This window comes from Hemiscyllium ocellatum, chromosome 19 (genome assembly GCF_020745735.1).
Source record: "Hemiscyllium ocellatum isolate sHemOce1 chromosome 19, sHemOce1.pat.X.cur, whole genome shotgun sequence".
Taxonomy (NCBI): Eukaryota; Metazoa; Chordata; class Chondrichthyes; order Orectolobiformes; family Hemiscylliidae; genus Hemiscyllium; species Hemiscyllium ocellatum.
This window is the reverse complement of record NC_083419.1, coordinates 31,623,633-31,638,568: the sequence shown is the minus strand read 5'-3', so window position 1 is coordinate 31,638,568 and position 14,936 is coordinate 31,623,633. Positions and strand designations below refer to the sequence as shown.

The 14,936-nt window shown below is 39.5% G+C and overlaps 1 protein-coding gene across 1 annotated transcript in view; it reads right to left on the bottom strand.

Moving 5' to 3' along the window:
* Positions 1-6,277: 6,277 nt before the first annotated feature.
* The window catches only part of asz1 (ankyrin repeat, SAM and basic leucine zipper domain containing 1), a 77,642-nt gene continuing 68,983 nt past the window's right edge, over positions 6,278-14,936 (bottom strand). The window contains exons 12-13 of the mRNA XM_060840060.1: positions 13,747-13,860; positions 6,278-6,427 (exon numbers count right to left, since the gene is read on the bottom strand). Coding sequence (XP_060696043.1) covers positions 6,278-6,427; positions 13,747-13,860 — 264 coding nt within the window. The remainder of the gene's footprint in view (positions 6,428-13,746; positions 13,861-14,936) is intronic.

Genomic DNA, 14,936 nt, shown 5'->3' with positions numbered 1-14,936 from the left:
CTTATGTTACACATTATCATTTGGAAGTGCCGGTGTAGGACTGGGATGTACAAAGTTTAAAATCACACAATACCAGGTTATAGTCCAACAGCACTAATTGGAAGCACTAGCTCCGAAAGCTAGTGATTCCAATTAAACCTGTTGGACTATAACCTGTTATTGTGTGATTTTTAACTTTACACATTATACACCATGAAGTGAAATAATTAGGTGGATAAGTAATTGCTTCATGGAAAGAAATTCGGTCAACATTAAATGCTACCAAAAAGTGGCAGTTCTTTTGGTTCGTTTAATTTTGACCGAGGAACATGTCCATCTACCAGTAACTGGGCGGGGTGTTTTTTTCAGACTACATAGCAGGGGGAAGTACTTGCCAAGAACTCCTTTCGGTAAAGGATTAAAAGCGTTAAATCTTATGAAGTGTTTGGTCTGGACAAGAAGACACGAGGGTTGTGCCAACACTGGGGCGAATTAAAGGCCGTTTAAATCCCCCTGTCTGGTCCAGCCTGACACACACACACTCGGATCTTCCGGCGTATCTTTCGTCCTGCTATTCGCTCTCCCAGTTTCGGAGGTTCCACTAACCGTACGAAATAATAAAACGCACTATAAACAGGTGCACGTACTTTCAGAAAGTCTGCTATAAATGGGAAAGGTGAATCCAACAAGAGGGCTTTGCAGATGAGCGCATTGTGATATTAAACTTGAAACATACCAGGGAGAGTGAACGCTCTCGGGCGCACCTTCCCTTTCTATTTTATGACAATGATACACTATCATGGGCTCAATGAGGAACTGAAAGGTGACACTAACAAGAATGGAGAATAACTGCAAACCCAGTTCACCACATAAATACATCAATTTTTTTCTTTAAATAACGCTCTCAATAGGGTAGGGGATTCGGGTGTGAGTGAGTATCGTTCTCTCGCTGTAGACATCATAGCCAGTTTGTCCGTTGAACTAAAGTTTTTCGAAAAGTACGGACAGCACCTTTTCGGTTTCTCAACTCTTTTTAAAACGTTAGTCAACACCACATTATAGAATGGGGTTGTTGTGAGGCCAATCCCCATTGGATCCATTAAGCAGGATCAAAATGGATCAATTTATCGGATCTTACATCTCTAAATCTCCTAAAACGCTTCTCTCTTCTAATTCGCACTAAATCTCATTTACCTCTAAAGTTCTTTTCGTTGATGACTTCGGCACCCAGTTAAGAAACGCTTCGTTTATAAAACACTCCCCCTGCTCTCCAATCGACTCACGACCGTGACCCTCCACTAGTCATACAGCCCTCCGTATACCATTCCCTCTAATTAGCCTTCACTATCAGTCTGACGCCTTGCACGGTCCTTTGAAGATTAGTAAACACGTGTGCTTCTTGCCGGAGCCAGGACCAAATTGAATTGAACTAGAAAAGGGAAGTAAGGAGATGATGGCATGGGACTCAGGGCCACTACTTCTGTGCTGTATTTCTGAGCCAGAAGGTCCAGATTCAAGCCCCAACTGCTCCAGCCGAGTGCAATAGCATCTCTGAACATGCTGATTAGTGAGTAAATGAGGTGTGGGCTAACAAGGCAAGGGGCTGCACTCTGCATGGTAGGACCTGAAGATCAGAGGGAGTTTGGTGTGCAAAAGGCATATTGTATACGGTACTTGCCTTATTAACCAAGGTGTAGAAATCAAAAGCATAAAGGTCGCACTGGAACGGTGTGAAAGGCTGGTTAGGCCTTGTGCAGTTTTAGTCACCACTTCGTAGGAGGGATGTGATTGGACTAGAGGAAGGGCAGGGGAGATTTACAGAATGCTGTCTGGACTGGAGGGCCTGAGCTATAAAATTAGAGTATTTCCATAGAGCAGTGAATTACGAGAGAAAACCTGGTATAGGTGTACAGATCAAGAGGGCCAATAACTGGGGCAAAGCTTTATTTTTCCACTCAGATGGTGTGAGAATCTGGAACTTACTACCAGAAAGTGTGATTGTGTCAGAACCTCTTGTAACAAAGCAACATTTGGATGTTCACTTGCTTTAGGAGACTTTCCAGGGCTACGGACTAGAAGATGGAAATGGGATTAGTGCAGTCAAATATTTGTTGAGTGACATAAACATATTGAAGTGAATGGCCTCATTCTGTGCTGTAAACATCTATGCAAATGGGTTATGACAGTTTGACCCCTTCAACTTAATAGAAATGATGCCTCAAGCCACCAGCCTCTTTAATCAGATCTCTTCAATACACCGGATTACAACCCTTGGGCCATTAGCAGTCATACTTTCAGTTGCCCAAACCTTAAACTCGAGAATTCCTCTTCCCCAACCTCTCCCTCCCTCCATTTCTTGCCTCCTTCAAGTTGTAACTTAAAACCTACCTGTCTGACCAAGCTTTTGGATGGCTTAACTGCTATCATAGTTGATGGAGTGTCAATTTTTGTTTGATAACATTCCTGCAAAAGCAATTTGTATTTTGCATCTGAATCCTTGAGTTGATGTGGAAATGTGAAGTCCTTTTGCACTGCAATTATCAATGACACCATACAACCAAGTCGGTATTAAGAGCCAAAACACGGAGCACTGGAAACATTATTCTTGATATTGCATGGGTAAACAGGACAGTTCACACTCTGTGTACAAGAAGCCATTTTTCAGCTGTTGAATTAAGGATCAAACATCTCTAATCCTCCAATTGCCCCATCTAAGATGGTCCATAATCTAGGCTTTGCCTTAACCAAGGAGAGGGGAATGATATAGTCAAAACAATGATGTAGTAATATGTAGTGGATCTAGATGCACCAATGGGAAAATTAATAGAATAGGATAGGTTTGAGACAATTTGCAGATACCAAATGCAAAAATAACCTGTGTGCCTACTGGAGCAACTTTACAAAGCATTGTCCCAATTGTCTGTTTTCCCATTCACTGCCTGATTAACAACTACATATATGTTCACAATATAGGTTCTTCTGGTGCATTTATAGCATTCCTACCTCCAGATCAGAGGGCTTGATTTCAAGCCCCACCTGCTCCAGATGTATCTGAACAGATTGTTTAATAACATCTACAAGGTCACAATAGGGCTGTTGCGACACAATGGTGGTGTCCCGACCACTGATTTGGTAGATCTGGGTTCAAATGTCACTACCCCCATTTCACAACACAACTGAGGAATCTGAAATATTTAAGCGCTTTTGTCATGCCTGGATCCTAGAGGTATGATATCCATCCTAAGAAAGCTAAACAGTTTGCTTGAAAATATCTTCAGTGCACAAAATGGGTAGCCATGGAAAGCAGTGGACAGCTTCAGTTGGAGAGCCAGATTACTGCTGAGGGCGGTACAAGGGTGCCTCAAATAGAAGTTAATTTTCTCAGATTGGTAAGTATTCTGGGTAGGGAGAGGTTGAGTAGCTTGGATTTAGATGAGATTTTGATTTAGAAGAATGAGAAGACCACCTTATTAAACTCATACAAGATTGTTCAGTTGCTTAACAGGGTACACATGTAGAGGTGCTTTCTCCATATTTCAGAGTCTAGGACCAGATAGCATAATCTCAGAATAACGGGTAACCCGTTTAAAACAGATGAGGAAAACTGTTTGATCTCAGAAGGTGGAAATTCTTTATTGTTGAGAACTGTAGAGGCTGGGTCATTAAGCATATTCATGTCTGAGATAGACAGATTTTTAATCAATAAGGGAATCAAAAGTTCAGCACAAAAATGAAGGTGTAGTTGAGGATTATCAGGTCAGTCAAGATCTCATTAAATGTAGAGCAGATATGTTGGACCAAATAGCTCACTTCTGCTTCTACATCCTATGGTCTTACACTAGTACCTTTCTTGATATATATATATATATATATATATATTGATGACCTAGACTTCGTATGCATCAAAATTTATAAGGATTGTTGACTATGAGGTTAAACCAAGACTGAGTGAGGACAGAGATAGGCTGATGGCACAGGTGGACACAGAGTCATAGAGATGTACAGCATGGAAACAGACCCTTTGGTCCAACCTGACCATGCCGACCAGATATCTCAACCCAATCTAGTCCCACCTGCCAGCACCCAGCCCATATTCCTCCAAACCCTTCCTATTCATACACCCATCCAAATGCCTCAAATGTTGCAATTGTATCAGCCTCCACCACTTCTTCTGGCAGCTCATTCCATACACGTACTACCCTCTGTGTGAAACAGTTGCGCCTTAGGTCTCTTTTTTAAATCTTTCCCCTCTCACCCTAAACCTCTAGTTCTGGACTCCCCGACTCCAGGGAAAAGACTTTGTATATTTATCCTATCTATGCCCCTCATAATTTTGGAAACCTCTATTAGGTCACCCCCTCAGCCTCCGATGCTCCAAGAAAAACAGCTCCAGCCTGTTCAGCCTCTCCCTATAGCTCAAAACCTCCAACCCTGGCAACATCCTTGTAAATTGTTTCTGAACCCTTTCAAGTTTTACAACATCTTTCCGATAGAATATCACAGAGTTGGTCACCGGAGATAGGGACCGAGATCCAGGAAGGGGAGGGAGGTGTCTGCAATGGTCCAGGTGAACTTAAGGTCAGAGTGGAAGGTGTTAGTGAACCATCTTGGACAACTCCCTCTCCTTCCTGGACCCCTCCCTCTCTGGTAATCTATTTCAAACCCACAGCTACTTGGTCCAAACCTCCTCCCACCCTCACCACTCCTGTAAAAATGTGATCCCTTACTTCTAATTCCTCTGCAGCATCTGCTCCTAGGAGAGCAATTCTACAGCAGGACATTCCAGATGGCCTCCTATTTCCAGGACCGCAATTTCCCCTCCCACGTGATCAACAATGCCCTCCAGCACATCTCCTCCACTTCCCATAACTCTGCCCTTGAACCCCACCCCTCCAATCACAACAATGACAGAATCCCCCGGTCCTCACCTTCCTCTCTGCTAATATCAAGATAGTGTGCATTATCCTCCACCATTTCCATCACCTACAATTACATATATTACGCCAAAGACATATTTCCCTCGCCACCCCTATCTGCATTCCACAGAGACCATTCCCACCTTGACTCCCTTGTTAGGTCCATGTACCCCCTCCACCAACCCACCCTCCACACCCGGCACCATCCCTTGCCACCACAACAGATGCAAAACCTGTGCCCACACTTTTCCCCTCATCTCTGTCCAATGGCCCAAAGGATCTTTTCACGACTGCAGAGATTTTCCTGTACATCCATCACCTCATCTACTTTGTACATTGCTCTCGATATGGTCTCCTCTACATCGGGGAGACAGAGCATCAACTCGTGAATTATTTCTGGGAACATCTCTGGGACACACACACCCAACAACCCAACTACTTTGTGAGCAACCACTTCAACTCCTCCTCCCACTCCACCAAAGGGCATGCAGGTCCTGGTCTGCCTCCACCACCAAACCCAAGCTACCCAACGCCTGGAGGAAGAACGCCTCATTTTCCACCTTGGGGCCCTTTAATCACATGACATCGCAGACTTAATTAGTTTCCAAATTTCCCCTCCCCCATCTCATTGCAGATCCAACCCTTCAATTCGGCACCAGCCCTCATGACCTGTCCATCTTCCTTCCGACATATCCGCCCCTCCCTCCACTCTGTACTATCACAATCACCTCCCCACCTGCATCTACCTATCGCCTTCCCTGCTACGTCATTCCCAGCTCCAGCCCCAGTCCCACCTCCACCCTCCTATTCATCTCTCAGTTCCCTTCTACCCGAAATGTCGACTCTCCTGCTCCTCGGAAACTGCCTGACCTGTTGCGCTTTTCCAGGCCACACTTTTTGACTCTGACTCCGCAGCATCTGCTGTCCTCATTTCCTCTCAGTTACTGGTAAATTACTTGCACATATCATTTATGGCCTAGATCTAATAAAAATACTTTTCGAACGACAAGTTTTCTTTTTGATACCAAACATTGGCTTAACTTCTGAATGAAAAAATAGAGTGCATGAGGTTCTCATAATTGCAGAAGGCTCATATAGAAAATTATGAAAAACTTGCTAGGCAAGAAAACACATTATTTTCAGCAGGTTTTAATACAACATGAACGTGATAATTAGAGTTACAGCAACTATTTACAAATGTTTCCATCTCAGATACAATATTCATAATTAACATAATTTTTAAATGGCACCATTGTTTTAACTTAAACAAAAATACAATGATGAAAAATAGTAGCACTCTTCATTAAGCAGAATGATGCCAAGAACCAAATCTTTCAAATAAATAAAACCAAGAATGAAAGAAAAAAACCTTAATTTCCAGCTTAATTTCTCAGCACACGTAGTTTTATGAGGGAAAATATAAATCCAGTTCCAAACAGGCCAATTGCTACTTTCTTTAAGAATCGATTGGGTTGGAAATAACTTTGCAAGGCTGGTATCCGATTGGGAGCTTGCTCTTGGTCATTCTGCAACTAAAATGGAAAGATACAATTAAAGAGCATTTTTAAAAATACAAAAATAAAAAGTACACACAAATCTTCTCGAAAAACCTGAATGTTAGGGTTTAGCATTAAATCAACATGAACTCTAGAGGCTGATCAAAGATTTTTCAGTTGAATTAATTTCATTAGAGACTGGCAACTTTAGAAAAAAAGGATTCAAAGTACTTAAAGACTGACTCAAGATTACACATTTTCAAACTTTTACTGTAGCCATCTGTACTTTAAATTACAGAAAATTGCCTTTTTATAATTATCACACATTACACTGTAGAATTGTTGCCCTTATAACAATAGCCCACAGTGCTCTCAATTCAAGTGGGTTGCTGTATCTCAACCTCGCAAGGTGGTAACTATAAGGGATGAGATATTTTCCTCTACTTTTGGAGAGTTCCTAGAAATTACCAGCAACAGTAAAGCTTATTCCAATGATACTTCTTCTACCAACCACACCAGGGTGCATCTCCCATAATTGTTTAGATCCTTGCAGAATGAATTTCTGACTGAAGACTATTGCCCTCCTACATCCATTTGCAGAGCTAAAAGCCAAGAATCCTCAACCCTCTATTGAACACAGAGAAACCTTAGACCATTTAAGGTATGCATTAATTTGCAGTCTGTAACCTGATCTCAAAAATTGCTGCCATGGAGAAGAATTCAAAGAAAATATAAAGCACATTAACTTTGCATTCTGGCAGAAGTACAATTTAGCTATTTCTCTCCATCTTTTCATTATAGAAGCAAATAAACAGTTACAATCCAACTGATACAGTCTGATAACTCCACTGCCATTCTAGGATTTGGGAGACTCAGTCTACTCATTGTGAACTCAGATTGCTGGCATCATCTCCAAATGTGAAGACCATTCATCACCTTCTGAGTAAACCAATCTAAAGCCTCCTTTGATTTCTACAATCAGACTATCCAGGCTTGATGTCAGGCAAACTGCAGAATAGGTCAGTTGACTCCATTATTTACCTCTAATGTAAAGACACAGTTCCAAAATATAATCTCAGTTTATAAAATGTAACTATATCATAAATATGCTTCAAACAGTAATGTGGTGATTCATAAAGTGCAGTGAATATAAATGAAGAAGACTTCTGTTATCTTTGAATTGGACAGCTAATTGCATTGAATCATGCTTTATTAACATGTGATTACTCAAATCAATGTCAACTGCAAAGAAGTAATGAGCTCTGATTCAGTCTGCTGTCACACATTAAGAATCTCTGTCATGTAGGAGAGTAAAATAATTTCCATCAATTAAATACTCTAATGTGAAGTGGAGAGTCCATTTATTGGATATCAAATTAGAAATCAATAGCTAAAAACAAACTAACTGAGAAGATTTCCACCCTCAACATCAAAATTTACGATGAATAAAGCATAAAAATTGCAGAAGGCCAAAAATCTTGTCAAATTCTAAAAATAATGTATTTTAGTCGCTGTCAGTGATTTTTAAAAAATCACAATATACTTATGTTTTTAACCGTAATCTAAAATAAAAAAATAACTCTTTAGGAATATGAGTGGAAGAAATTATTGAAAGTATATTCATCCTTGGAACATAGAGTTGGCAGTAATACTAATGCTTGGGTTATACATTAAACTTTAACGTTTTTGTCTTTGAGCAGCCTAGCCATTCCACGTGATCACTGCAGATCTCTTGCCTCAACTCCATTTTCTTGCCTGCTCATAATATCCCTCAATTCAAGGAGAACAAAATCTGTCTTCTTCATCCTTAAATATACTGAATGATGGAAAATTCACTATCATCTGATGTAGAGATTGTCAAAGATATAGAACATTAATAAATTTGTCAAATATGATTTTTCATTTGTAAAACCATGTTGAACCTGTTGAATCATATTATGATTGTTTTAAGTGCATTACAAGTTCCATAATAGATTTCAGAAGTCTCTAGACAACTGATGTCAGGCTGACTCACTTGTAGCCATTACATCTGTTGACTTTCAACTGGCTGAGACCATTCAAGAGTTCAGGAAATTTTGGAAAGTCATAATCACTTCATCCATTATCTCTGCAGCTCCAGCTTTCCAACCTTGGAACACAGGCAATCAAATGCCAGGAATTTGGCGGCTTTAAATTACTTAAGCTTTGCCAATAATTTTTCTCATTTGCTATTGAGTTTGAGCCTTTTGGTTACTTTGCAAGTAATTTGCGCCTTTAACTGTGAAGACTGACAAAATGTTTGTTCAATACTTCTGCTATTTCCTCATGACAATTGCGCTTGTCTCTGTGACTAAAGGATTGACATTTGCTTTAACTATACATTTGTAAAAGCTCTAATAATCTGGTTTTATGTTCATTTATAGTTTATGGTCATATTCTAATTTTCTCCTGTTGTCAACTTGTTGATTGCCCTTGCTGGTTTTAAAAACTTCCCCAATTCTATTAGTAATGTTTAGGCATTGCTCTCTTCTTTGCAACATTATAACCATAACATAACACTATACTCAACTTACCCAGCAATCCAAGGAGGGATCCTTCATATTTTTGTTGAATACAGTGAATTATTTCTGTAAATCTTTCTCACTATTCATTTACCACAATGCCACATTTACCCTTTAATGTATTCATCCAGCCAACCTCAGCCAGCTCACCCCTCATATCTACATGATTAATTTAAGATTTTTGTTTAGCTGTGGATTTAGTCACTGTGAAGCCTAATGTGGAATTTAATATTAGATTAGATTAGATTACTTACAGTGTGGAAACAGGCCCTTTGGCCCAACAAGTCCACACCGACCCGCCGAAGCACAACCCACCCATACCCCTGCATTTACCATTTACCTACCACTACGGGCAATTTTAGCATGGCCAATTCACCTGACCCACACATCTTTGGACTGTGGGAGGAAACCGGAGCACCCGGAGGAAACCCACGCAGACACGGGGAGAACGTGCAAACTCCACACAGTCAGTCGCCTGAGCTGAGAATTGAACCCGGGTCTCAGGCGCTGTGAGGCAGCAGTGCTAACCACTGTGCCACCGTGCCGCCCATTAGTGGGTCCAAAGATGTGTGGGTCAGGTGAATTGGCCATGCTAAATTGCCCGTAGTGTGTTAGGTAAGGGGTAAATGTAGGGGTATGGGTGGGTTGCGCTTCGGCGGGTCGGTGTGGACTTGTTGGGCCGAAGGGCCTGTTTCCACACTGTAAGTCTAATCTAATCTAATATTATAATCACATTTTTTCAGAGAATCTTTCACTATCAGGTTACTAATTAAATCATTGTACAACACTAGATACAAAACAGCTTTATCCCTAATGTCAATTTATCAAAAATGTATTGTTCCAGGGAACTGTCACAAAAACATTCTTAAATAAAAACCTTTCAGAACAGTTTTGCTATTCAATTTGTTCCCTTGACATGAAGAATAAGGTCCTTTACGCTTACCATGTTATGTTTCTCAGAAGCTCCAAATGATTCATGCTCAATGCCGTTCAATGATATAACTATTGTTAGTGGGGCTATAAACTGCTCCCAGTAACTTTGTTTCTGATTACCAACACCGAATGTACATACCAATCTTCTGAACTGATTTCTTTCTTCACAATTGTACTTCCCATTCTTTTCTATCAGGGCTAATGCTTCTTTTTCCATTCTGTCTAAACGCTATGCATGATGGAATTATTTGGCTACTGGAAAGATGTTTCAAAAAACAATGAATACTTCTTTCCGGCTCATCAAGAAAATAACTAAGAATGGTGAAAATGTCAAAATTTCACAATAGAACTCTTCGCATTGACAGCTTGTCCAAGTGACTGACCAATTTATCTACATGTATCATCAATGGTGCTTCCATTCTAACCAGCAGTCAGAAATAAATGAAGATTGGAATCCTGGTAACATTAATACAATAGGCAATGCACAGGTAAGAACTTAAGTTGTCTGTGCAAATGTTGTTCTGCTTGTGGCCACTTGATTTCCCATCATGAGTAACTGATTGCAATTAGATGATTCAACAGCAGTTGCTGTAATTCTTGCCTCTGTGCTACTGTCTGCAAATTGTACTATTTTAGCTGCTTGTTAATTAACTTTTTAATCTATTTTATGTATTAATTGTAGTTCTATACTGTGCTCTGAAACCTCTATCAGATTGGCAGTCATTAGATCTCATTTAAATTTAAAACGTATAACAATGTAGCAATAAGTACAAAATGAAGCATATTATTTTGAAAAATCTTGCCATGGCTTAACTTTTGTTTCAGACAATGAAGAGATTTGATTGAAAATTCAGTGATGCACTGTTGGAAGTGCCATCCTTTCAAAAATGCATTAATCCACAGCTCCATTTGCTTTTTCAGCTGGGTGTAAAAGATCCTAAGGCAATATTTTAAAGATGCATAGAGTACTTTATCCCTGGTACCCTGCCAATATTTATCCCTCAATCAAACTCACTAAAAATAAGTGGTGTGCCCGTTACCATGGTGAGGAATCTGACTATGAGCATATTGGGTGCTGCATTTTAAAAACTTCTTTAATCATGGGACGCAAGTATGACTGGCAGGGCTGGGAAATATTTCAGCCTGATCTTTTGCACTCTCATGCTGGTCTCTCTGCCATCACTGAGGAAGCACATATTCATAAAACGTCTTCCTAATGTAGGTAATTTAATCACTCACCACCATCCACATTTGAATATGCCAATGGAAGAACTTTGATTTGATCTGCTAATTATGGGTCACTCCAATCTATCGATTATCAGATCATGCAGATCTGCCAATAACATGCTGGCTCTGCTATTCAGCATACTTATACTCCTGTATTCCAGACTAAAGCTCAGTTTTGGTTGTTTCTGGCCAATGTCTCTCAGCTGCATAGAACTGTTGTCACACAACAATGTGAAATGCCCTTCACAGGGAACAAACAGGCCTTGCATAATGACTACTTTCCTTAAGATGTGTGTATACATGGCTACATAGGAATCTAAAAGGGACAATGTAGCAAACAGGCTGTTTACAGCAAAGAGTAATTTGAGAAAACATTGCTCCTGGCACATATCAGGGATAGTTGCTCGGTTAAATGGGAATGGTAAAGTCTGGGACCTGGTAAGCAATGAAATTATAGATGGTGGTGGAATATAATTCTGCATCTAATGATGACCCAGTGTGTCTCCTGAATGCTCAGATTTGAGCTGCTAAACCTATTCTAGATTTATTCCAATTTGCACAGTGGTAGCACCAGACAATACAATCAAGATAAAGCATTAGGATGAAACTTTGGACCAGATTTTCTGAGGGAAAACAAAATCTCAGATTGCCACTTTGGCCTTGCTGCTATGAAAGAGGGGAACTCCGTATAAATTTCACTCAATGTCTGGAATCCATTGGGACCTTTATTCTATGACTGTTCTCAGTTCAAGGATTTGTACCATTGTACAAATTTACAGATTGGTTTTTCAAATTTATTTTGAGGCAGAAAACATATTAACAATTTAAATACTTTAATTAATTTGAGTTTAGGATAAAACTCACTTTGAGCTCAATCAGCAGCCACCATCCAAAACCAAAACGATAAATAACTATAGCTTTAAAAATAGGAACTAAATTATTGATTCTAAGCTTAAAAAAAGTTAAATTTCTCAGAGAACCAGTCAAAGCTACAATGCCCATTAAGGTGTGTTCATTAACTCGTGTTGCTATTTTGTAGATATTTTGTAACTCATGTGGCTTAATGCTTCAAGAAAATCACTCTGCCTTAGATTCCTGTTCAACTATTAAAAGTGACATGGTGCTCCTTCAAAGGTACGCCTGAAGATGGTGGACATTCAGCTTAGAATACTGTAACTTCAACAATTATAATTAGAATTACTATTTGAAAAGATTTATCCTCGGTGGGGGAGTGGGAAGGAGGAGGAAGATGTACATAAAAAGGTGTCTGGAAGCAGTGGAAATCAAAAAAAACCTCTCTTCTCACGTCAGTTTAAGCATGGAAGCGAGAGATGTGTTGAAACCATGCAGCCAAATGATATTTTCACGACCACGAATGGAGCAGCAACCTTAAATTTGGGATATCTGAAATGCCATGGGTCTCGATTTGATCAAAGCATTAATATTTATTCTTTCCAATGGATCCTTATTGGTAAGCCAGTAAATGTGCCTACCCATAGCTCAGGATTCCTGAGAGCAGCTTCCAGTTCAATAGCCCAGCAGATGTGCTGAGTGCTTTAGTGACCTCCAAAATCTGAACTAAGAATCCTGTTTGTAGCCATTGTTTTCAGAAGTGAAAGGAGAGAATAGGGAAATCCCTATTTCAGCCTTGGATCATTTCAAACAATTTTAATAATTACTATCTTCAACCTGACTCATTAACCTTGCCAGTACTATGAAAACTGATCTGGGAAACTGAAAGAACTGTGGATGCTGGAAATCAGAAACAAAAACAGAAATTGCTGGAGAAGCTCAGCAGGTGTGGCAGCATCTGTGGGAGAAATCAGAGTTAATGTTTTGAGTTCAGTGACCCTTTCTCAGAATTGGGAAACATCCCAGATGCTGCCAGAACTGCTGAGCTTCTCCAGCAATTTCCGTTTTTGTTTCTAATTACTGATGGACCTTGATTTTATATTTAACTGCCAAAAATATTCCCTCACAATGTATTTTCCTGCACTCCTAAACTCCTTTGGGTAACCAATTTTAAATAGCGGATGGCTGATAAGATTGCCTATATAAGTTGGAAATTAAGTTCTACTCAACTAAGTTTGCTAACTCGAACTGTCTTTTTGAGCACTGGAATTAAAGTATATACTGCAATTAAACAAAAATACTACATCAAGAGTTTTCGAGCAATTTATAGATTTTACAGAGAATATTTCATATCTACAGCCCCTTTAAATGTCAGGATGTTTTCATATGTAACATTATGCATTAAAAGTAAATATTAACTCTTCGTCAGGTTCTTTTCATATTAATTGCAAGATCTCCACATGGCTTCATTCAGTAACAGATTCTTTGCTGACACTAATACTCCATTTGCTGCATCTCTAAATTTATTCCCACTCCAACAGTCAATTACTTTCAAGTGACACTTTCTGCCAAATGCCTGTCAATATGTTGTTAGTTCCCAAATGACTGATGTGGTGTTAACATACAGCCTTGACCTCTCCACCCTTGCATCTCTGTCACCACTCAAGTGTTATCCACATTATATCTGATCTATAGTCTTTTTACAAGGATGTAGAGAAAATTCTACTTTAAAAATATGTTTTATAAGAACTACTAAAATCTACTGATTTAAAACTGCACAAGTGCCTGAACACTTCCCTTTACCTTTAGCAGAACATTCCTCAATCTCTGCACTTCTTTATCCAGATCCTGAATACATCTAACCAGGTCTTCACAGGCCAAAGCAGACTTTCGGTCAGGGTCTACATCCAGTACTCTCTGAAAATAGGGAGACAAATGTGATGCAAACTGAAGTTAATAGTACAAGATCATCAGTGGGGAGAAAAAGGTCAAATCTTTGGCTTCAAGTTGAATTCCAAGTGATCTGATATCACACCAGCAAAATGAAAGCTTTCCTTAGAGAAACATTTAAGATGAGCTGTTTTGCACTGGACTCTCTTGTTACTTTTTGTATAAATTTCTAAATGAATATTGTTACAAATTGCCAGGTGCTGCCATAATTTTATTAATGTAATTATCAAGACCTTCTTTAATTCTTGGCCCAAAGACAAGCCTTCAGGTTTTATTCAACAAACCACAGCAAAACGTGATGGTTTTTCCAATTCGTAGGTCAAGGAAGCAGGCCCTGAATTCACCTCAGCCAGAACATGGATTGAATCCCAGATTCTTTCTAATTAATCTGTTCAGAGATGTTATAACACAGCTCTGGAACAGGTGGGGCTTGAACCCAAGCCTCTTGGCAGTGTAGAGGAAGGTAAAAGATCCTTGGTACCAATCTCATCCACATTCTAGCTATCCAGCCAATTGTGCTGACCAGCTAACCCATTATTGAGAGGCCACATGAGTAATAAATTAATTTCTGTGTATTTTCAAGTATTCAACCCAGATTGGTACGGTGGGGAGGAGTGGGGAAATCCAACAGATCTGTTCAATAACTTTGACAATAATTTGTGTACAGATGGTGGAAAAAAGAGATTGGGTTCAGCTGTTGAATAGCCGAGGTGGAATATTTGTCCAGTCTGAACACAGTCACTTTGGATAGGAACCACAGGCTGCTGATATTCATGGACTATAACTTAGCTTGAGTTGCCTTCCATCTTAAGAGGATTAAAAATTGGATGTAAAAATTTTGGTATGATGGAAAAATATTTGCCTTTTCAGCATTAATGTAATGTAATGTCGGAGTTCTTTCCTAAAAATTAGAACATTTAAATATTTTAACATTAGTCAACGTAATTTAAAAAGGTCTATTTAATAGGCAACATAGAACTGTTCAGTTTTCTGAATGATCAAAATAAAGGTACATTCTGCAATGGTTAAGGAGAATAGAACAT